The sequence below is a fragment of the Pseudomassariella vexata genome (genome assembly GCF_002105095.1).
Source record: "Pseudomassariella vexata strain CBS 129021 chromosome Unknown BCR38scaffold_1, whole genome shotgun sequence".
In the NCBI taxonomy this organism is placed as follows: domain Eukaryota; kingdom Fungi; phylum Ascomycota; class Sordariomycetes; order Amphisphaeriales; family Pseudomassariaceae; genus Pseudomassariella; species Pseudomassariella vexata.
Window position 1 is genome coordinate 1,322,504 of NW_024467956.1, and position 23,521 is coordinate 1,346,024.

General features: G+C 52.4%; 7 protein-coding genes across 7 annotated transcripts; 4 read left to right on the forward strand and 3 right to left on the reverse strand.

Annotated features, from left to right (window-relative positions):
• The first annotated feature begins 267 nt into the window (after positions 1 to 267).
• BCR38DRAFT_416316 (WD40-repeat-containing domain protein) lies at positions 268 to 3,170 on the forward strand. The gene is made up of 2 exons (XM_040859092.1): positions 268 to 550; positions 603 to 3,170. Exons 1-2 carry the CDS (start codon positions 346 to 348, stop codon positions 3,119 to 3,121), a joined length of 2,724 nt encoding a protein of 907 aa, XP_040720846.1. The 5' UTR covers positions 268 to 345; the 3' UTR covers positions 3,122 to 3,170.
• Positions 3,171 to 3,441: 271 nt separating this feature from the next.
• On the forward strand, positions 3,442 to 5,736 carry BCR38DRAFT_331834 (ABC1 family-domain-containing protein; the record flags this gene model as incomplete). The annotated part of the gene is made up of 2 exons (XM_040855094.1): positions 3,442 to 3,810; positions 3,997 to 5,736. 2 exons carry the CDS (start codon positions 3,442 to 3,444, stop codon positions 5,734 to 5,736), a joined length of 2,109 nt encoding a protein of 702 aa, XP_040720847.1.
• A 174-nt stretch (positions 5,737 to 5,910) lies between these two features.
• BCR38DRAFT_329982 (uncharacterized protein) lies at positions 5,911 to 6,849 on the reverse strand (the record flags this gene model as incomplete). Its single annotated transcript, XM_040854917.1, has 1 exon — positions 5,911 to 6,849. The coding sequence occupies one exon, from the start codon at positions 6,847 to 6,849 to the stop codon at positions 5,911 to 5,913; it is 939 nt and encodes a 312-aa protein (XP_040720848.1).
• Positions 6,850 to 7,711: 862 nt separating this feature from the next.
• Positions 7,712 to 8,401, forward strand: BCR38DRAFT_317314 (HAD-like domain-containing protein; the record flags this gene model as incomplete). The annotated part of the gene is made up of 1 exon (XM_040854721.1): positions 7,712 to 8,401. A coding segment is annotated over one exon (690 nt), but the record flags the coding sequence as incomplete, so codon positions are not given.
• A 687-nt stretch (positions 8,402 to 9,088) lies between these two features.
• Positions 9,089 to 10,123, forward strand: BCR38DRAFT_470262 (HAD-like domain-containing protein; the record flags this gene model as incomplete). Its single annotated transcript, XM_040862831.1, has 1 exon — positions 9,089 to 10,123. The coding sequence occupies exon 1, from the start codon at positions 9,353 to 9,355 to the stop codon at positions 10,121 to 10,123; it is 771 nt and encodes a 256-aa protein (XP_040720850.1). The 5' UTR covers positions 9,089 to 9,352.
• Positions 10,124 to 14,951: 4,828 nt separating this feature from the next.
• On the reverse strand, positions 14,952 to 16,264 carry BCR38DRAFT_330334 (uncharacterized protein; the record flags this gene model as incomplete). Its single annotated transcript, XM_040854948.1, has 3 exons — positions 14,952 to 15,055; positions 15,121 to 15,378; positions 15,442 to 16,264. 3 exons carry the CDS (start codon positions 16,262 to 16,264, stop codon positions 14,952 to 14,954), a joined length of 1,185 nt encoding a protein of 394 aa, XP_040720851.1.
• Positions 16,265 to 21,910: 5,646 nt separating this feature from the next.
• On the reverse strand, positions 21,911 to 23,451 carry BCR38DRAFT_416329 (40S ribosomal protein S9). Its single transcript, XM_040859093.1, has 3 exons — positions 22,506 to 23,451; positions 22,042 to 22,421; positions 21,911 to 21,980 (listed from the first exon to the last, which is right to left on the reverse strand). Exons 1-2 carry the CDS (start codon positions 23,413 to 23,415, stop codon positions 22,330 to 22,332), a joined length of 1,002 nt encoding a protein of 333 aa, XP_040720852.1. The 5' UTR covers positions 23,416 to 23,451; the 3' UTR covers positions 21,911 to 21,980; positions 22,042 to 22,329.
• Positions 23,452 to 23,521: the final 70 nt, after the last annotated feature.

Genomic DNA, 23,521 nt, shown 5'->3' on the forward strand with positions numbered 1-23,521 from the left:
GACCGACTTCCATATTTCTGAAGAAGTGATCGGCTGTCGCTATGGGGTATCGAAAGAAAAAGGCCACCTCATTAATAAAGGCTATCGTTGTATGTGTATCATGAATCAATCTGGATTCGAGATTACCATGCGACATGAATGATGGGCTACTGAGATGAGGCCTGGTGAACGGACCCCTGACTTGACCCGAAGCAATGACCAGCAACGAGGCGGTCGATCCTGCAGCTGAACCCCCGATACAGTGTTATCGTTATCAAAGGGAAAAAATCTGAGAATATCCCACCTCGAGCTGCCCTCGACCATCTGAAAGTCGATTCACGCCGCGTTCTTGTCATTATTTCAAAGATGGCGAACAAGGCGCCTTTCAAGACGACTTTCGAGGTGACCGAGGTCATCCGACCGATATTTACGGGGGGTGCGGTTGCCTTAGACAATGGCGCCCAAATTCTTGCAACGACCCTCGGCGAAGATGTCGTCCTCACCAACCCGGCGACAGGAAAACACATTGCTCAAATCGAAGGCGATGGGGAGGGGATTTCCACCTTGACATGTGAGTAATGCCGCCAATCTACCCTACAGCAATCGCTCTGACCAACATGTAGTGACACCGTCTGGCTCCCACCTTGTTGTGTGCTCTCGGTCCTTGTCCATGCGAATATACGCTTTGAAATCGCCCCAATCGAAAGATACCATCACGCCGCAACTTCTTCGAACCGTAAAACCCCATGGGACTCCCGTGATAGTCCTCGCGGTTGACCGAACTGGCACCCTCCTGGCGACTGGTGGTACAGATGGCTCGATCAAGGTGTGGGATATTGTCGGTGGATATGTCACGCATACCTTCCGCGGACCAAGTGTGCTGGTGTCTGCCTTGCATTTTTTTGAAGTCGCAGCGGGCTCTGTGAAGGGACACGATGTAGACGCCAAGAAAGACGACAAGAAGAAGAGGAGAAAGTCCAAGACCGCCGACGACGAGCCCGAAGAAGACCTCACTGCTACGGCGCGTTTCCGTCTGGCATCTGGCAGCCAAGATGGAAAGGTCCGCGTTTGGGACTTACACAAGCGCAGCGTCGTAGCGAATCTGGAATCCCACGTTTCCGATGTCCGCGGCTTGGACTACTCGCCCGACCAGAACACTTTGGTGACAACCGGCAGAGACAAGACGATTACCTGGTGGGATTCGAAGTCTTGGAAAGTTCGGAAAGTTGTTCCTTGCTTTGAGGAGGTCGAGGCTGTGGGGTTCACTGGGGACGGTCGCTTGACGTACACTGCGGGCTCAGCTGGTTGGGTGTCTGTTTGGGATACTGAGACTGGCAAGAGGCTCACCAAGCAGCAAGAACCAAAGAGCAACGAAGAATCCATTATTGGGGCCGTGTCAAGACCAGAACTACCATTCATTATCTGTGTTCAACTGGACCATACCCTGGCTCTCTACCATCATCCGATACAAAAGAGCTCCTCAGAGGCACCCATTGCATTCCGTCGGATATCAGGAACGCACGACCAAATTATCGACTTACGCTACCTATTGCCTGACTCCTCGATGTTGGCACTGGCAACAAACTCGGAAGATATTCGATTGATTTCAGTGACCAAACCATCGGATGGGGCAAGTGGGTTGGTGTCGAGTAATTACTTTGGTCAAGATATTGCTCTTCTGAAAGGGCACGACCAAATCATTATTTCACTTGACGTGGACTGGTCAGGTCACTGGGTAGCTACTGGAGCGACGGATAATACTGCCCGTCTCTGGCGAATAGATCCTGCGAACAATTCCTACACGTGTTATACGACGTTTTCAGGCCATGCCGAGTCCATAGGCGCGGTTGCGCTACCTAGAGCGCGGCCTGTGGAAGGTTCCAAAGCATTCACCGACCCACTGAGCCACCCTCCCCCCTTCCTCATCACCGGTTCCAAGGATCAGACCATCAAAAGGTGGGAGATCCCAAGGATGTCTCAAGATAGCAACAAGTCTCTTCGATCGGCATTCACCCGCAAGGCCCACGACAAAGACATCAACGCCATTGATGTCAATTATTCATCCCAGATGTTTGCTTCAGCTTCGCAAGATCGGACTGTCAAGATCTGGTCAGTTGAAGAAGGAGAGGTACAGGGCATTCTCCGTGGACATCGCCGCGGAGTATGGTCAGTCAGTTTTGCCCCCTCAAACACGCCAGTTATCCAGGGTGAGCAGGGTCCTGTTGCAGGAAAGGGTGTAGTCATCACTGGAAGTGGCGATAAAACCATCAAGCTGTGGAGCTTATCAGACTACTCTTGCCTGCGCACATTTGAAGGCCACACAGACAATGTTTTGAAGGTTGCCTGGCTCAAAATACCTGCTAGTGAGGATCGCAACAAGAAGCCTGTTCTTTTCTCCAGTGCTGGCGGTGATGGGCTAGTCAAGGTGTGGGACGTCAACCGTGATGAACCTGAGTGCACCCTTGACAACCACGAGGATCGAGTGTGGGCACTAACTGTGCACCCTGAGACAAACATGATTGTATCTGGCAGCGGCGATTCAACCGTCACTTTCTGGAAGGATACATCGTCAGAGACTCAAGCTGCTTCGAACGAAGCTCAGGAGATGTTGATACAACAAGAGCAAGAATTAGAAAACCACGTGCGCACTGGATCCTACCGAGAAGCGATCACGCTGGCATTGCAGCTCAACCATCCCGGCAGGCTTCTTTCACTTTTCACGAAAGTCGTGTCTTCGAATACCCCCGACGAGGGTAGCTTGTCGGGGTTGAAGGCCGTGGACCAGGTTTTAGCCAATCTTTCAGATGAGCAGCTGTTCCTACTATTGCTGAGGTTACGGGACTGGAACACGAACGCCAGGACGGCACCCATGGCACAGCGCATATTATGGGCTCTGGTTCGGAGCTATCCGGCATCACGAATCTCGAACCTTTCGGTGAAAGGGGCCCGAGGCCAAAAGAGTCTGAAAGAGGTGTTGAATGGGCTGAAAGTCTACACGGAGAGGCATTACAAGCGCATGGAAGAGCTGGTCGACGAGAGTTATCTGGTGGAATATACCCTGCAGGAGATGGAGAGCTTGGCCCCGCCATTAGCTGAGATCAGTCTCGATAGCATTGATGGGGACATTGTTATGGCTTCATAAAGGCGACTACATGTAGATACTAGCACCGCAAAAATATACATCAAGAAACAACTGCAGTAAAATATGACAACGGGAACGTGTGTAAGCTTAGTATTCCTATCCCAGTCTCGGCTGGCGTCAATAGCCACTAGCCAAATGTAGCTAGCTCGTTGACATCTCAATTTCTACAAAGCGATGACAACGACGACTGAGGATCTCCAAGACAAGTGATACTGCACTCGGCGAACTCGAAATCCAAAGAGACAATTCTCAAACCCGAGAGTATATGGCCGCATAAGTCATGAGATGATTCACGAAATTCCCGTGCATCTCCCGTCCCGATGAGGTACGCCGATATTCTCGTCGATTTGGCCGCTGTCGTCAGAGCCTCTAGATCCGTTGCATCCAAGCATCTAGAGCTTCGGGCCCAGCAATTAGATCGTTATGGGAAAACCTCCAGTATACTGCGTTCTGTAAGGGAGCTGCAAAACAGCTACCCTCAACAAAGATCGGAAGCCGCGGGGAACAGGACATCGCCAACAGAATCGGGGTCAGATGCGACTGTTCAAGCTGAAGCCAAGTCTTCACGACCGGGGCCAGATATTGTTGGCATGACATCATCCCCTGGGATATCGCATACGGACCTGAAACGGAACCTTGGATCTTCCGTTTTCGAACAACAGGACAAATACAAGAACCTCGTGCGCCCCGTTCCTGAAAATGGGGCAATCAACACCCAACCGCCCTTATCAAGCCCGCTGAGACAAGCTCTCTCCTCGCACCCAAAAGGCGGAATTCAAAAGCAGCAACTTGATGAGACGGCAAAAGATTCTTTGTTGAACCCATGTTCCGAACACACCAGGGCAGTAAGAGATGCGACTGAGACCGAACCTCAGGAGGACGATCTTCCACCCGAGGTGGACATCAACGTCTTTCACACAAGCCGCGGATCCCACCTTTTGGACGGCAAGGATGATTTCATTGGCAAGAAACGACCGGTTTCGCCTCCGCCAAAGCCCAGTTGGTTTAAAGAATTCGGTCACGGAAGGGCCGAGTCGAAGTCAGATGATTCGGTGATCAGTTCAATTAGCCCTGAAGAACCGACTGCAAAGGGCGTTGCCCTGACTTCGGTGACCAGTGCGGTGACAGAAGCGAAGGAGACGGTTTTGACAGAGGTCAATCCGCCAGCGATTCAAACAGGCGAAAAGGATACTACTAAGAGTGCTGAGCTGCTCCAAGACGTCTGTTCGGAAGCCGTGTCGCCTACAACTGCGCCATCCGAAGAACCTGCTAAACCAGCCTATATTCTCCGTGAGTCTAAAGTGCCGGCCACTCGACTCAGTAGGATATGGAACTACGGAGGTCTGGCCGCCGGTATGCTCGGCGGAGCTATTACTGAAGGCTTCAGCAGGGGCTTTGGCGGAGGTAGTCAAGGCTCCGTGCTGCTCAGTCCTGGCAACATGGAGCGACTCGTAGCCAAGTTGTCTCGAATGAGAGGTGCTGCTCTCAAGATGGGGCAGATGATGAGCTTCCAGGACGCAAAAATGCTCCCTCCGCCCATCCAAGAAGTGTTGCAGCGAGTCCAAGATCGGGCCGACTACATGCCTGCTTGGCAAAGAGACCGAGTCTTGACGGCAAGCCTTGGGCCTGAATGGCGTGAGCTATACGACGAGTTTGAGGAGACGCCTATAGCGGCTGCTTCTATCGGGCAAGTTCACCGAGCCACGCTGAAGTCAACTGGAGAGAAGGTAGCCGTCAAGATCCAGTTCCCGGGGGTTGCCGACTCCATCAACTCCGACCTCGACAACCTATCCATGCTCCTCACCGCCTCCAAAATGCTACCCAAGGGCCTGTACCTCAACAAGTCCATCGACAACGCCCGCACCGAACTCGGCTGGGAATGCGACTACGAGCGCGAAGCGCAATGCGGCCAACGCTACCGCGAACTCCTCGCCAGCGAACCCGACGTTTTCGTCGTCCCCAAGATATACCCCGAGGCCTCGGGCAAACAGGTCCTCACCATGGAATTCATGGAAGGCGTGGGCGTGACGCGGGTCAAGTCCTTCACGCAGGACCAACGCGACTGGATTGGCACACAAATCCTGCGCCTCTGCCTCCGCGAGATCACAGAATTCAAGTTCATGCAGACGGATCCTAACTGGACCAACTTTCTGTACAATACGTCCACGCAGAAGCTCGAGCTGCTCGACTTCGGCGCCTCGCGCGAGTTCCCTGACCGGTTTGTTGCCCAGTATGTCAGTTTGCTCGCCGCGGCCGCAAGGTCCGATCGCCTGGCTGTGAAGGAGCTGTCTGAGAGTCTGGGCTATCTGACGGGCCATGAGAGCAGGACCATGCTCGACGCGCATACGGCCAGTGTGTTGACGCTGGCGGAGCCGTTCTTGCAGAGTGCGCCGGAGATTTATGATTTCAGTGACCAGACGATTACTGAGAGGGTCAAGGGGCTCATTCCCGTCATGATCCGGGAGAGGTTGGCGCCACCGCCCGAGGAGACGTATAGTCTGCATCGCAAGCTCAGCGGGGCGTTTTTGCTGTGCGCCAAGTTGGGGAGTAAGGTGCGGTGCAGGGAGATGTTTGAGGAGGCGCTGAAGAAGACGGAGTTGAATGTCAAAGTATAGAGTGTACAACAGGGGCAAGTGTATAGTAATCGTGCTCATATTGGCTTCAGTATTACATTGCGCAACGGGGAGGGCCTTCAACAAACGATGCCCATGGTGGTGTCATGTAAACTACTCCTCTACTAGACAACTACCATCACCACGACCGTTGGCTTCGTGCTGTGTCACATCAAATCACCTCTCCCGTCTCACCCAAGGCAAGTCCTTCTTCTCCTTAGAAACAATCTTCTTCCTCTTCCTCTCAATCGCCTTATCTACATCTCTCTTCTTAAGCCCCTCGAACCGCTTAACAAGCACCTGCTTCTTCTGTTCCGCCTTCTTGAGGTAGAATGGCTTCTTCCCCTGCTTTACCGCCTCCTTCTCCTGCTTCCGATGCTCCTCGAGCACCGCCCGCGCCTCGTCCTTCCGCTGCTGCGCAAGCTTCTTGCTCTGCATCGAGATCAGCGCCCTTTGCAGTTCCTCCTTCGCCCGCGGGTCCTTCGTTTTCTTGATGGTCGCCCGCAGCGTCGCTATTTCCGCGTCTCGGTACTCGGACAGGAAAGAGTAGTTTTTCCGCACGGCGTCTTCGCTGGGAGGGCCATGGGCTCCTAGGGGGCCGAAACGCGGGTCTCGCGCTGTGGGCTTGTGGACGGGCACTACTTCGCGCTTGCGCGTCACGGCGCGTTTGGAGGTTTGCTCGGCAGGGGCATGTTTGGAGCTGCGGCCTTGTACAGGCTTGAAGGTACGCTTGGGATCATAGCCGTACGTGGTTGTGGCTTCTGCTTCGTCTGCGTCTGCGCCGGACTCGGAGCCAGAGCCAGAGCCAGAGTCGGAGGGGGCGGTTTTGCGGCGGCCTTTTCGCGGCGGGAGGGAGGCTTGGACTTTGGCTAGTTCACCAAAGGATATTTGTGAAGGGTCTAGAGTTGGCTCTGCATCTTCCTTGTATTCGTCCTCGTCTGAGGACGCGTCGGACTGCGACTCGTCTTCGTTATCGCTGGCGTCTTCGTCCTCGTCTTCGCTTCCTTCGGAGGATTCGATGATTTCTTCAGGTTCGGGCTCTTCCTTGCGTGCGCGCACACGGCGTTGGAGGCCCGAGAAGGGTAGTTTGCGCTTTGAGGACTTGGAAGGCCCCATTATTGGATTTTGAGTATGATCAAGGATTAGCACGGTTGAGTATCGACTCGGAATTTGAGGAAGAGTGGCGGTGGTCCAGGAGATAAACTATATTTTTCTTATCGACCTAATCGATAAGCAAGGCGCCATGGAGAAGCAGCAAGAGCTGATCAAAGCCGCACACGTCTTCAGATCTCGCCTACGCAATGACTGGAAGCGTCATGCTGCACGGATGATCGCAAGCAGAGGCGGGTCTCCATAGATATTGGTGACATTTCGCGACTGCCGAGACTCATCGGCACAGATAGCAGTCTTAGAGTTGCCCATGCAGTGTACTATTACTGGCCGTCGCGCCCTTGTCAGGTCTTTCGGTGTCCAGATTTGGCGCCAAAAGACCCTCTTTCGACCAAGCTCGACTGCCGCCGCAGTTGGGACCACCAGAATCGGCCCAGAACATGACGGTCTGACGACGAAACCTATCCAGATCATGCCTTCTCAAGAGCACAACAGGCGTTACAAAATGCGCGCGAGGAATGCGAGTCTCAATGGCGCAGCGGCGCCGTTTGAGACGCGGCCCATAACTGATTACCCAACACCGCCTGCGTATAACGTCTCACAACCAGTTACCTACTTCGATGGATCATCATCCCAGAACGACGCTCGCAGAGTCCCAACACCCCCTAGTACTGGAAACACACCCGAGTACATTCCCTTCGAGCCCGAAGAATCCACTGGCCGCCCATCATCCGTTGGTGCTCTGAGCGGCTCGAATGTTCCCAACCCAATTCCACACGACCCTTCCTCGTCCGTCACGGCTCTACCACGAGGCATTCAACTTAAGCAGGGTTCCCAAAACACCAAGGCAAAACCCAACAAATGGAAGAGGGACATAAGGACAGCTCCGTCGCCGGCCTCAGGCGGCGTTCCCAACCCGACCTCCGAATATATACAGCAAGCCTCCCTGTCGCCCACGCAGCTACCAGAGGCGCGCAGGATCTTGGTCGTCATTGATTTGAACGGCACACTACTGTATCGCCCCAACCTGAAAACCCCATCCAAATTTACCGAAAGACCCCACGCGCGCACATTCCTGGACTATTGCATACGGACATTCAAGGTCGCGATTTGGTCGTCCGCTCGTCCGCCCAATGTCCATAAGATGTTGCTGCAATTGCTCACGCCCGAACAGCGAGAGCAGGTGGTGGCCGTATGGGCGCGAGATACCCTCGGCTTGACTCCAGCCGATTACAGTGCGCGCGTGCAGGTCTACAAGCGCCTGGAGAAGCTCTGGCAGGATCCAGCCATCAGTGCAAGCCACCCCGAGGCTGCTTTAGGAAGGAAATGGGATCAGACGAATACAGTTCTCGTGGACGACTCAGTTGAGAAAGCACGAAGTCAGCCATTCAACCTCATTGGACTTCCGGAGTTTAAGGGTAACGAGGCTGAGTACGGTCATGTGTTGCCTCAGGTTCACGACTTCTTGAACGAATGCACTAAGCAGAGGGATGTAAGCTGTTACATACGGTCGAATCCGTTTGTGCTCCGGGAAGGATTTTCGCTGGAGCCGCCGCCGATATGAAGAGGAGTGATCAACTTTGGTCAAACAGAATTTGATGGAGATGAATTGAAGACCGTCGTGTATGACCAGTTTGTGCTGCCGTGGATTGGCTCACTCCACTCGCAAAAGGAGGATCACGCAATCGGCATCGGCTGCCACGAGATCACAAATCTGCGGTATCGTTTTTTCTGTTAAACCAGAGTTTTAATCACCAAATCCACCGCCGAACCGGATGCCTAGGAAGTGACTAAAAAAGAAATCGAATACGTCACTTCTGCGCCTTGCATAGCAACATATTCACTAAAGAGCAGAACTGTAGATGACAGCAATTCGATTTCGCAAGAGTCGGGGAATGAAGAAAAATATCACTACAGAGAGTGGAGGTGGCGGTACTGGCCTGGCTCAAAACACAGTCCTGCATAGATATCATTCGGTTACTAGGGAAGTTTTGAAGCTGTTGTTGCAGGATTATCGCAGGAGAAAGTACATTGTTGGATCCATATAGACATGAAATAGCAGGAATAGCATTATAGATATAGAAGTATAGCATTAAGACTGCATTGTTCATAAGTTAACCACCAAATCCGTTTTTTGATTTCGCTGCGAGAAGCTACATGTAAGTCACGAATCCTTCAATCGACGAAGGGTGTGATGGCTTCCCGTTTGCGATATTTCATGCGATTTGGGATACTTTGCTGGACGCTCATCAACATGAATTTATATTTCATCACCCTTCGTAAGTTGACCCCGCCAGCATCTTCGCATATTGAACAGTCACATGCACCAACTCAGAAGTCCTTTAAGGGGGGTTCGATTTCTGTCAGCAAATTTTGTCCCTCAAATTGTAATGACTTGTTAGCATTGCATCATTCAGTGTCCATCTAACTACCACAGCTATTATGACCCAACACTTTCTACCCTCATTCTCCACCAGTCCTATTCCTACTCATTATACACTAGAAGAAGATGCCCCCCATAAGAGCCATCTTCTTCGATTTCATGGGCACCTGCCTCGACTGGCACACCACCGTCGTCTCCTCCCTCCCCTCTTCCATCCCAGCGGAAACGCGCTCCAAGCTCGCCCTCGTCTGGCGCGAAGCCTTCTTCGCCGAGAACCACGCCCGGCAGGCCCTGAGTCTGCCGTCAGAGGACATCGACCTCACGCATAGGCGCACGCTGTTGCGTCTTTTGGACGCGGAGCCGTGGGCGACGGCATGCAAGCCACTTTTTGGCAAGGAGAAGGAGGAAACTGTGGCAAGAGCGGTGGAATCCTGGCATCAAATGCAAGCTTGGCCGGATGTGTCACCGGGTATGGCTACATTGAAGAAGGTGGTTTCTAGTCCAGGAACAGGAACAGAAACCCCAATCGAGCTTTTCGTGCTCGCCAATGGCACAACACGCCTCCAGCTTGACCTCGTCCGGTCGTCGGGCCTAGGACGGAATGGGATATTCTCGATGCTCTTCTCGAGTGAGCTCTTGGGGGTGTACAAGCCAGCGCCCGAGGCGTACGTGAAGGCGCTGGGATTGGTGGGCGTCCAGGCGGAGGAGAGCGTCATGGTCGCGGCGCATGCGTACGACCTAAGGGCGGCGAGGAAGGTGGGGATGAGGACTGTGTATGTGAGACGGTGGACAGACGATACGGATGAGTATATGCAGGTGGTCAGGGGTGAGAATAAGGCTTTTCTTGAGGGTATGGGGAGGTTGAGGGGGGTTGTAGAGGGGTTCACGAGAGAGTAGGGGTAGGGTGGGTAGTTGGAGGGATTGGTCGCCGGAAGGGAGAGTTAGGGTGATCTAGATGCTTAAGCGGGCGGTTGTCTGATGGGTATACGTAACTGGAATCACCGTATAACTCCCGAAGGAAGTATACAGCTTCAAAATTGGCATTATGAAGAGTGTGTACTGATGCCACAGGTCTATAGCTCCAGATGACAGCTGTAGCCTTCATGATAGCTCGTCCCTTTGGGTTGTATACCGCCGTCACGGCTGCGTCTTACTGGTCGACACACTCAGCTATCGAAGAATAGCAATATTTTATAGGAAAACGAAGGCACCATAAACGTTATCAGAGTCATTGAATTACTACGATCATTCATCAGTATTGGTATTCTTCAACAGCGGGTCAGTAGGCGATAGAGTTGAATCTTGATGACTGTCAGTGCCATGAAAACGTAGCAGACCGTGACCGGATGCTTACAGTCTCGATGCAGTATTCAGCACTTCGAGGGAAACATTACCTGTGTTCGTTTCAATGCAGCAACTGACGTATGCTGTGTTGGGTTTATAGACACACGATAGATCTTGTCGAAATAGATCCTTTAATCTCTCTGCACTAATGTGTTCCCTTGGGGAAAGTAACAACGAGCAGCGTATACGAAACTACGCCACCACGCCACCAGCTAATCATCAACGAGTTCTAAGAAAGCCATGCTTACACAGGCCTGTCCACGCCCGCCCTGATCACATGACACACCCTTCTCCATGCTCAAAGTGAGGTACATACAGACTCGTCGTAGAGCCACTCGTCAAGGAATGTTGCAGTCCCGAAAGGGAAGTACGCTTCGTACCACGCTGGCCAGTCACGGGCACGCCCTAGGTATCATTCCGGGAAAGGCGATCATTCATATCCTTCAGGCGTCCACGGAATGCCTGCATATGGGTATGGGTCAACATGATTCTATTTTTTCGACGACGACGACTGAAAGCCTGTGTCTGTAGAAGCAACTCAGACGTGGATTATTGCTACGAAGTTCTTCGAAATTCGCCGCAGGCCGCGTGACTACCCGAGTATCTAGGAATATAATACTTATCAAATCGTTCACCGGTACCGAGAATAATTCTTAAGACAACTCGTTATCATCATCATGAAGTATGTAATTGGACAACCGTATTCCAGCACGGGGAATAAATTCAAGTCGTACAACATGACTCGGGAAAAAATGTGAAGGATCTGACAACTCGAAGCCCGCACAGATCTCCAAAAGACCTTCCTCACCTGGAGACAAGTATGAATGAAAAGATTCGGCACATAGCCCGTGGGCCTTCTGAGCCTTCTGGGCCTGTCGACCGGTCCCGCCGCACCTCATTTCGCCTTTCGCCATTGGGCTGGTGATGCCGCTCACAGGTGAGAAGAGATGGTAGTTTCACGAAGAGCAAGCCATGAAGCGGTAATACGACGTATCATGAGCATCTGTCTGATGCACATTCTTGGTGCCGGAGAAGTATGTTTTAGGAGTCAAGCCTAGGACATGAACCCAGCCCATAACTGGGCTATACAGCCATGGAAAGGCAGCAACGTGTTTTTACGGTATGCCACTGATTCTGAATTAGATTATTGCTCGAAGTCCTAAGGAGCGCGGTTAAAGTGAAACCCCATTGTTGTGTCTGGCTTTCACCGGCCCACCCGCTAGTCAGGTCATCGAGTGACGGGGATGCCTTGGAAAGAATGAGACACTGCGGGAGTAACCTAGTGCAGATGCTCGAATCCGCAAATGAATCGATGAGATCTCGAGGGTGTTCGCATGCAATATCTGCAAGATCGACATGGGAACTCGGCGCAAGGTGACGGAGCCAGGTTGACCTTGAGAACAGGGGCTGCAGCCGCTATGACCCGGACATGTGAACACCCGTGGGTGGCGGTCTGCGGCTGGGATATGCGGTGCAGGCAAGTGCATTAGAGGTATGAATGGTCGAGTAATCTTTCCTACCCAGATCTGTGAAAAGCAAACGGCCCCTGTCAGAAATCAGAAGATATGACGACCTTGCCGGCATCCGGCGAAATGGTGCGCGGAGTAACCAGACCGGGGCGACGCTTGCAACTCATCCCCTTTTGGGTGATTGTAGGTCTGGCGCAGTTCAGCGATAGGAGCCGAGAAATATTGACCGCTCGTCAACTGTATCAGGCCCGGGAGGTTGCCCGATGAGGCTGTTGGTCGATTGAGTCAATGTGTCTCGGCGGCTAGTATGTCCAAAGTACAAAGTGACCCGCTATTTCCAATAATGCAGCCGGGGAGGCGGGCACCACCAGCGGCACGCATGGGCACGCAAAGGAGCTACGTAGATAATCACAGTGAGATGCCCATCAAACCCGACTCGTGGAATTGCGGCCGAACAGAGCAGACCGGGCCCGTCATTGCCGATAATCGGGGCTTGAGAGAAAGCTGGTTGATGTGAGACGAGACGGGTTGTACGGGATTGCCCCCCAGTCCGGGAATATTCAATGTTTCAGCTCGCGATTGCAGTTATGCGAGATCGAAGACCCTGAAGACATCGATGGCGTGAACCGGGTGGTTTGTCTTCAGCAGCAGCACCATCTGTCCTTTTACACAGACGAAGCAGGAGGCACACACACACCCACGTCGGCGATCCACCTATTTGTGGCATCTGCAGCCATGTCGACTTGATCACCATCACCCCCAAGCGCCCCATGTCCAGCGTCGCTTCTAGCGGGTTAGCGGGCCATCAAGAGAGCAGTGGGGTTGCCATAAAATGTGACATGTCGTACGGAGCCAGCACATTTCATTCGAACAAATGGAAAGAAGGCTGACCAATCTCGCCACCCATCACCCACGACCCTTGAAATACATCCTCTCAGCTCCATCTACCCTTCCTCCCAAAAGCACACGTCTCTTTCATTTCCCTCCCCCCCTACCTAGCATGCCAGCCTCTTGCCTACCTGGGCAAGCCTTGGGTAGCACTGCGCGGAAACGGGGCGATGGGTTTTCGATCTCAACCATGGCGCTGGGTCCGATCAATGATACCCAACACGACACCCCTCTATATTGCGCATACATTGTGCAGCGCAGCAAGCCCGCTCGCCTGCCCTGCGCTTGCTGCTGGTCTTGAGCCAATCAATACCTGGTGTCGACCGCAAAGGGAAATGTTTAGAGTTAACGACTGTGAAATGTTTTCTGTGGCGTTCTCTAACTATTCCCCTGATAAATGGTGAAAAAGCATATCTCTAGGCAGGTATATGGAAACCGTGGTGGTGCTACACCAGGAGATGGTGCGAACCCATTCGTAGAGGCTGCGGCTGACAGTCGAGCAGTTCAAGATGTCTGGCCTGCTCTTGAACGGTGCTTATTCTTCATATTTGAATAGTGTTAAGTGAGGTAAATAATTGCTGGAGTGCAGGAGGTGTGCCTTCCCTGGCCGGAGTGCGGGGTGTCCGGTTGTATGACGGGAATAATTAGATTAACAATTTCGCTTCATTTAAGTTGTCGGATACTACTCATGACTGTTTGAGTCACTGTTGCTGACTTTTTACGAGCCGTGTCTATTGAACGTGGTGATCCCAAGTCAAAGTCGTGCAGTGCAGTCTCCGCTGTTTAGGTTCATCGATGATGAGGCTGTTGGCATTTAGATAACCTTGGAAATGTTGGACGCCAGTGCAAGTCATTTCTGTACTGCAGTCTGGGAGCTAGGCCTCGGCCGATGGGGTTACATGTGCATAATCAGTTAGCTGCAGAGACTTGATCGACATCAGACAATGCGCGGAAGTCCAGGGGCTCTATGATGAGGCGTTTGAAGGTTTACAACTTTAGGGTTTTGCTGCCCAACCAGTTGTCACAGGCTGACCAGATTCTGCAGAAAACGTCCAGGTACTCAAATATTGATAGTCTAGATGCGCCTCGGATGCACCTAGGGTCCAGAGAGGGAGCTACCCCGGTAAGAAATAGGCAGTTTGTGCTGTCGATCCTCTTCATTCGCCAATTGGGCACAAATAGTGCCCAATAAGCGCCACCCTTCGTAGCAGCACTGAGAATCATTGCCGCACTTGCACTATGAATTTGATGATTATTACCTGCTGCTGTGTGAAAGTGTGCTACAAGTTGAGATTATCTGTGGTGAAAAAGCAACATATGATTCATTATATGCGCAAAGTGGCAAAGTGTACATGTACAACCCTGGCTGTCCAGGTGTGAACTCCTCTAGCCCATGAGGCTTTCCTATGTACCATGAAATTCGTCAATCAATTCGACACCGTGACACCGTTGAGTAAAGATAACAGCTCGTGAGAGCACTTCGTCTCCTGCCGTCTATGTTCTCTTCGGCCATTGACTCGCGTCGGGCGTCCAGGGTATCCGTCCAAACATCATACAGCCGTACGCCCCTTGTCCTAGGTTGCTTTTCCTTGTCCTGCCTGACAATCCTGTGCTGGCGTCAGACCAGCCCTGCTCGTTCCTTCATTCTCAGGTACCAACTTCCTCCATGTTCGTCGTGACATTCAGCCCCAAATATGAACCCAAATGCATATTGATGCCTCATACCCACCCATGCAACGTAACTCCCAAGCGGAATGCCACACGACAATGCCGCCTGATCCCTCAGAATCCCTCACATCCCTGACCGTGTGCCAGCTGAATCAACCCAGGCTGCCATGTCCTGCCCTCCATCCATCGAAGAAAGCATACGAACCCTCGTCTGGTTCAAATGAAGATCATTCAGTCCAGCACCCAACAACCGGAGTGTGGAGATGTGCCACACCCGTAAAATATTGATTTTTGGCGCTAGGTTACCGCATGAAACTCACATCTCTGGGCCAAAAGGCAGTAGATGGTGCCCAGCGCTATCTGGTGGCATGCTGGCTCGACCCGGCCGGATTCGCAAGAGCCGAACCACTAGCACTCGCACCGTGAACGTTTTCGTAGAGATCCAGACATTCTTCGATAACTGCAACAGAGGTCAGTAGACTGCAACAGGAACGACTTGCACACGCCAGGGCCGGGGTCACTCACTCGCCACAATGGGCTCTTCCCAGACCCCGTACTCGTAGTCGACAAGACCATGACGCTCAATGCCGTCACAGAGCCGAATGATCTCTTTACCCATCTTCTTCAGGCCCTCTTCGGTTATCAATGTTTGTCCTCTCTGGAGCGGAAGTCCCGACTCCATCATGTCCTTCTGCTTCTGAAATAAGGCAAGCCACGCGTGGTTGAAATCGTGCCATAGTTTGATGCGGTCGCTGTGAAGGTTGGGATTGTCACCAGCGAGACCTGTAGGCTCCAGCTTTAGTACACCGCCGTGTGGTGATGAGACAAGAGAGATAGACGGCTTACCCAGTTCTGCAACTTTGGAAAGCAGCCAGTCGGATACGTTCAGCAGGGACTCGCTCGCTGCAAGCAACACGCCGTTGCGAACGTTCTGGAAAATCTCCTTGAGGGCAGACTGATACTGCTCGTAGGCCTCGCCCATCTCTGCCGAGGCCGAGTACTCCTGCTCCTCCATGACCTGGTCTGGGGCGGACTGTGCCATTCCGCTCATTGACGCCATCCCTGCACTGGGGTAGTTCTGGAGCATGGCTCGCTGGTCTGTCTGGTTTTGTTGATATACTGCCGGAGTGGTCGAGGACGCCGCCTGGGGTTGCAGACCTGAGCCAGCGGCCGTGTTGGTTGGCTCGTTCGGGAAATAAGGGGCGGCCACATCTGTGGGCATCATCTGCAGCGCTGCAGGCTGCCGTGATGGGAACTGTTGACTCGTATCGTAAACGGCGTTCTGGGCGCCTGCTTGCGGAACGTTGTACATCATGGGCGGGTTGTAGGCACCAAAGTTCTGCGTTTGTCGTGTATCCTGTCCATATTCGGACTGGTATGGCATTGTGTTCTGCGGCATGGCGGTAGAGAATGCCGTGGCCGGCTCCTGATAGTAGCCACTGTAGGCAGCCGTCGTACCCATGCCTCGTGCCGCCGATGGGGATGTGTTGAGTGGCGCAGGGCGGTACCTGTCAGACGCGCCCGCGCCCGCGCCTGCACCCGCTCCGTATGACCTCCTCTGCTGTTGTTGCTGTTGTTGCTGTTGCTGCGCATTGTTGGCATCGTGAACCGGGTACCTGGTGTTGGCTGGCGGTTCATTCTGCCTCCTCCGTCGCGCGTTGTCGTCCATGCCACGGTGGTGAAGCGTGTCGCCAGGTGCCTGGAGGGGCGAGTCCAGCCGATGCGCCTTCGGCAGCGGAACTGGCGTGGGATAGAGGAGTGCCAGCTTGTTTTCCGCCAGTCGGTCACGCGACCGGCCTTGCGCGATCAGTCTCTGCCACCCCAAAAAGGTGCAGCAGGTTGCGCCCAGGGAACCGGGTACGCTGGCGATAGATATGGTTGTGTCGTGCCAAACACGTCGCAGGAAAGAGCGCGGGGCTACGGCCGGGTGAAATGGCTCGTTGGGATCTCCTGGACAAGCTGAGAAGGGTAGGGAAGGGCGGACTTGGTAGCGAAGCCGTCGATCGGGATGGGACGAAGGTGTCCGGAAGAATTTTTGAGGGTGGGTGGTATTATAAGATGCAGGCACTGGACTATAGCTGGTGTTTGTCCAGAAAGAAGTCCTTTTTAACGGTAGGGAAGACGGCACAAAGACCGTCTTGCTTGACCAAGGAATGGCGGACTATGTAAGTAGACGGTGAAAGTTTGGTCTGAGTCGTCCTCGATGCAAACACCAACGGCTAATAAGCTCAAAATCATGCCTTGGACGCCCAAGTAGGGGTGACGATGCCTCCTCGCTGGGCTCAAATTTTGGGCCTCGTGCTTTTGGTCTCTAGCCCTCTCTAGCCCGGACTCGTAAACAAAAAGGACTCGAGTGGGTAGAGGTAGTATCTGGCCTGTTAACGATTGTCACCACGTGTACTGGGAGGATCCCGGGTTTCTCTGCATTGGTGCCGATACACAACAAGCAGTGACCTTGCGAGGCGTCTCGGAAGACAAGCCGCACTAGGGTCTTATGAACAAGCAGATGCCTCCGAATGCCCGTTACACAGCTCCGATTCGTCTGCCGGCTGCTGGAAATTCCAACTGAATTTTACCTGACCCGTCTATCTCTCAGGCCACGTATGAGGTCCCGTCAGTGAGTTGAGGGCTGATGAATGAAAACTCGACCGAATTCTTGGTTTGAATAGAATATAATTGGATGATATCAATAAGGGGATTCAATAAGAGGAAAGGACGCGTGGTTTGCAATCCAAAATCGAACCGAGATGCGTGAGGATTGGAAACCTAAAGGCGACAAAGGGGATCAGGCATGCGCTACTCAAGGTGCGTGTATATAAAATGGAGAATGGGTTGGGGTCGGAAGTTTTGAAGTTCATCGGGGATTTTCCTTCCACGTACAAAAGCACTTGAGCCAGATCAGATGTATGGGGTCAGAAGAAGCTATGTATGTAATCGGTAGTGCAGGCAACGGAAGACAAGGTACCTCGATCACGTAAGTGTGTTTGGCGCATATCGGCGAGTCATATGCCGGGTTGAGCCATTGAGGAAAGGTAGTGGATCGGCCTGGGAGACACAGGAGGACTATATTTCCAATATATCGGAACATGGCGGTTTGTTGGTCTTTCGCACGTACCTTGAAGCAGATGTGTGTAGTACATGGGACTGTGTTGGAATGACAATCTTCCCTAGCATGAATAAATGACTGACTGCCTTGCGCCAAAAAAGAAACCCAGTGTAGACAAACTGGGCAAATAGGTCGACGGGGTGAGCGAGATGGGTGTGGGATCTGCTTCGCATTGCGCACAGGCCGTTGTGGATGGGGTCCTGGCCGTGTCCCTGAGGCACGCCCGGGTGGTGCCCTTAGGCGACTATCACCTACTTTAGGTGTGGTGCATGACAAGGGTTGGCAGGATGTCTTCTTTTGGCAGGCGGGAGGCTGTGGGAGATCTTCGATAGGGCCTTCGACTCAAGTCGAGGATTGGAGGAAAAGGAAAAGAAAACTGTCAATATCTCTGGGATCGGCGGTTTGGGTTTCCAATAAGGATTCTTCAATATCAAAAGTAGGCTGTTGCTATACGACGCACCTGCCAAAACCCGGGAGGTGGTTGCGACAGGAGTTGCTGAAATCCAGCGATTCCCAGTACCATTTTGCTGCGATACGGTCGAGCTTTCCCAGGTTGTAATGGACGACGAAGGAAGTCACCAAAGACGGCAGGAACAGGTGATAGTGTATAGAGGCTCAACAGCAAGTTTTTCTATTTGAGTCTGTCCTCCGGTTGGCCGTCTTTCGCTTAACTTTAGCAGCTCTCTCTCTTTTCCCTTCTCTCCTGTATACCATTATTATGCGCCGCAGCTCGAAGTCGCACCACTGGCCTCCAGAACGACATTGGTTCGAATGTTCGGTACTCAAGCGCTCGAAACGGGAGTCGTTATCGTCTTCAACGGAGCGCCAAAGCTTAAAACACAACGGTCGTGCTGGCTTTTTAGTCCCAACCTAGCAGAGGAGAGCTACGAGCATTGCCACGCACCTTGATACCAACCAAGTCTGGGTAGACCGGTGCGCTTCTCCGCGCGGACGCTGTGCTATCCGTCCTGTCTGTGAGTCTGACATGTCTTTTTAGGGTTGACTCTATGTTAGTCGCCTTGTGGCAAATTCGCCGGCATTCTGCAAACCAATTCCTTTCCCGAAAGAAACACTTTGTCGCAGACTCAATAACAAGCTTGCGCAGGGATGTCCTCCAACTAGCAATGGCGAAGAAGTTTCGAATCTGGCTTATTAAAGGATTTCGCATTCTGTGCGCCCTATAGGGTGAACATAGACGAATCCGGCTGGAAAGCTATCTTGCGTCGTGCTGACGAGGATCTCCAGGTTTTGACTTCATGATCCTCATCGAGCGATCCACACATTGATTTGGCCATTTGAAGACCGGTGGCAGCCCAGCATGATCGCCAGAAGTCCTGACTCGAGCTTGGCTAGAATATTCAGATACATGCATGAAGACTCGGATGTCGCACCTAAATGGACCAAAATGACCGACAAGGGCTTGTGCTCCTTACTTCAGCAGCCAGTAGTGCGCCATTTCAGGACGGAAGGTCTCAGAGTCAAAGTAACCCTCGTCATCCCCGTCATCCCCGTTGCAGAACTTGCTCGGGTCCAGTCATATCAGTTTCTGCGTCGACGCAAGCTTTTCGCAGTGAACTCAGCAAAACATCATTTACCACGGTTTCTTCCTGGCCTATCACCACCGCCTGATGACTGGCCTCAATGTTGAAATGTAATGACTGGTGCCCAACTAATCCGCTTGGCGGCCTTACTTTTTACCTCCCCCAAGTGCGATCTGAGCGTCGGCGAAATTTTTCATGCCCCAAGCCTACCGGCGTGCACGCGACAGTTGAGGTACATCTGGCCACAGTCAGTAGCGACAGAAGCACAAGTACTCGGTGTGAAAGGGACTGCTAAAGGATGGTGCAAATGTTGGTTGTTAAAAATAAGATCCTTGAACCATGTCGTTAAAACAGACCTCAGAGCTGTCAGGGGTAACCACGAGATGTCGTCAATATCGTGCAAGGGTGCGTCTGAACCTTGTCCCGGCGCCAACCGGGGCACTGGATCGATTCTCATCCACTCGAACTTGACTGGATTTTCATTGCCGGCCTTCGTTCAGGTTACATGCACGAAATCAATACCAGCCATCACATCTTCAAGACATTAATCCGGCATCACAGTCACAACACGGCCTGTGTTAATCCGTGAACTATTGATGTTGCCTGCAGGCTTGGCCAATCTCTCCTTTAGATATGGTACACCGTCATGGGCAAGCGAATAGTTGTTGCGAAGAAGATTTCGAGGCCGCAGAACTGTTAGACCCTTAGAGCCGCGGACTCTACCAAGGTTCTTCGCTGTGTGGTTCGGCACCTCAACGAACTTGCCCAGGCCTTATCCCCGCATAGGAACATCGCGGATGCCGGGCAACGCAGCTCTCCTTCGTCGCGGAGTGAAAGTCACCCCATAGTATTGTGGATTCGCAAACGATTTGGGCAGAGTTGATCACAATACCGACTTGCAATTACAAATTTACTTGCATCAAATCATCGTAAACAGACCAGACCGCGTTCTAGCAGAGGTACATAATGCCCTTGCAAACGACACCGTCACCTGTAAGCTCATGATTGTTACCCAGAATGTTTGTGCGTCGCTACTTCTAGCCAGAAGCAGGAAATTCGGAATCAGTGTTGGATTGACCAATAATGAGTTGGCCAAATTGTTATGAACTTGAGAAAAAATACAGTCGGACGAGTCGCACACCAACCAACATTCGAGAATCCAGTAACTTCTTGAGTGCCGTGGTCGCAAACTTATCAGCTTGTGACAGGCAAACTGCAGGTCGCTGTAACCTCCCTGCCAAGCTGGACATTCCACCGTCAAGGTTTTCGTTGCCGTAGTTGAAGAAGATTTCCTCACCGTGAAAGGCTAGCGGAATGAAAATATCCTGATTGACGCTGGCATCGGAAATGCTGTACTGCTGGACTGGCTAATGGGTGGACAACAATCCAGCAAATTTCCCCTACAAGTGGGATCTTGCCTTGTTGGAGTTGAAAGAGTAAGGATGTGATGACTATCAATTGCAGAATTCCAAGGCTGCAGGTGTCGCATTGCACGGCAATTCCCCATCCCAACAAGCAAGCTGCTCAAAGATACCAGTTCACCAATTATCTAGAGTAATCATTGGCTGAGGACACGTGCTAGATCTCAGCCTTGTCAAGGCTGCGCAATGTCGATCACTTCGATTAGACTGCGCAATGTCTCCACATTTGTAAGCAAGCTCATAATCTTCATCAGGCAACGGCATATATCTTCTATCATTTGATCGGGTTGGAAGGAGGTGAGTATTTCCACCGCAGGGCCATTTCGAGTGGCCTGTTAGCCTATCGGATTCGTAGCCTAGAACATGACTGCGGTCTGTTCGGTTTAAGGGAATTCCGAGTCCTTCGAATCGCGGACCACACGCTTGGATGCGCTGCCGTGTTTTGGACTGATCTCTTGATGACGAACATCTTCCTATTTTCGAAATCTCGCCCCGAATTTGGCTCCTCGCCGGACTTGGGTGCCATTTCATCGTGCTTCATGCCCCATTCTGAATAGGAGGACGCTAGCGTCACCGAGAACCAGTCAAATCCAACCTCCATTCATTATCACCAACGGATGTCCTATCCTCAACTGTTACGGCAGACACGAGAACCTGACGCAAATGGTTGGCCATGCTTGCCGAGACCTCAGACAGCATGCGAAGCGTTCTTCACCATTACACCGACATGCACGAAGCGACTAGATAGGTATGCTTCTAGAAAGGGTGTGTAGCCATCGCCAATCTAAACTGGAGCGTCCGCCGCACTGATTTGTGCCAAAGTCTGTGCGTTTTCGCTGTCATCGCCTTTGACAGCAATTGAAGATGAAACAAGAAGTAAGGGCTGCCAACTCCCTTGCCGCTACTGAGCACAGCAACCACTTTCGAGCACATAGTAAATTGGTATCGAAAAGCCTTGCGGCAGCCTCGTCTTGGACCACTATATCTAGTTCCCACAAACCAAGCTCTGATAGGCACCTCCAATGCCATGGAATTGAGGAATCTCATCCATGATCCTACATCACAGCGGCAAGCGCAACGGAATACCTAGAAGGGCTGTTGTTACCTTGGCACAATGCTGCCACACGTGTGTACAAATCAGTTCTTCATCCCAGCCTCAACGAAGAATGCGTGGTTGTGGTTCTTCAAATATATGGCCACTCCATACACGATTTCCTTTGACGTATAAATTACGTTGCCAACGCTGTGGGTTGTTATTAATTACCGCAGTGTCGTGTTGGTTTCCGCGCTGCTGCTCAAGCATGGACTACTCGTATACTATTGCTGTCAGTTATGATTACACAATGGCGCACTGCCACCGTAGGACGGGCATGCCGACCTGCTTGGGGTTCATGGGAACCCTTCCATCTTGGCTAGTTTGTCCGCTAACACCCGCCACTTGTACCTTCCATTCCGAGCTCATCTTCTTGATACAAAGAGTTACTTAGCCTACACAACATAGTACACATGCCTCGTCTTCGATGATAACCCACTGAACCCCTGCCCAAACCCGAGGAATCGCAAGCCGAGACCAGACCAACAAGGCTGAATGTAAATAAGTGAAGGTTGGCCATCACGTAGAACAAACCTCCTTCCCGGAATATGTTTGCAGCCGGAAATTCCTCGCCTATCTCTTGACCCATGTGGGCATCTTCCGGGCCTTGACGTGACCGTGCTTCTTTCTCTCCACCCGTCTAGGATCGCGCGTGATGCAGCCAGCTGTTGTGACAAATTAGAATATTTCCGGAATTAAAAATTGTGGCATGTTGGAAGGTCAACCAATCCGCAGAATTTCCCACTTACCTCTTCTCAGCGGATTCTTCAGCGCGGGCTCGTGAGTGCAGAGAGCCTTTGCGACAGCAAGTGCCATAGCCTCAGCTTGGCCGGTGGTGCCGCCGCCCTCGACCAGTCCCCACACATTGTACTTATCTAAACGATCGGTTGATTTCAGGGCCCAAACAGCACTCTCGCGGTCGTGGATGCGGCCAAACGCCTCGCTTAGCGGTTTGCCGTTGACAAGGACCTCGCCGTTTCCCTCGACAACCCAGGCTCGTGCCACAGAAGACTTCCTCCTTCCGACGCCGTGCGATCGGCCAAATCGGTCGACGGGGACGATCTTAGGGCGGTTCTTGTGGTAGTTGATGTCGCGCATGAAGGGCGCGAGGCCCTCCTTGACTTCATCGGGCTTCAGGTCCGGGTGAATTTGGTTTAGGCGCTTGGCCAGCGTCATGCACGTCGCGTAGTCCCTTCCTTTGACGTGCTCTCCGGCGGCCAGACGGTACTGCTCCTTTGTCTTCCAAGCTGTGAGTGCCACCTTGTCCTTAGGTAGAATAGGGAGGCGTCCGTATTTCCGGGCGAGATCTTGGATCACTACGAAGCTGTCATTGAAAATGGGCTGCCGAGAGAAGTAGGAGGGCGAGTGCGGTACGGCACGAGCGTAGGCGATTTGGATGGCGCCATTACCGCCGCTGCTGCTGTGTTCATTTTTTCCTGGAGTATCTCGGCTCGCTGGTACGATTGCGATGTCTTTATCTGCGTGGATATCGTCACCTAGAATGGCGGGTCTTGGTGTGGTGGTTGATAGATACCTGGAGGTGCTGGGGGAACTCGTCCTCGTCCTGTAAGCGAGGGCGGTGGTCGCAGAAGGCCACTGGGGCCCAGAAGCCGGTCGAAACTCCCTAAGACATCGAAAACTGTGCCTTAGAGCTGACATTGTGTTCTATTGTATCCTCGTCATGACCATGGAGCGGAGCGGATCGTATCACACGCTGCTGTTGATGCTTGGATGCGCTCTTTCAAATTATTTTTCGGGTCGGGCC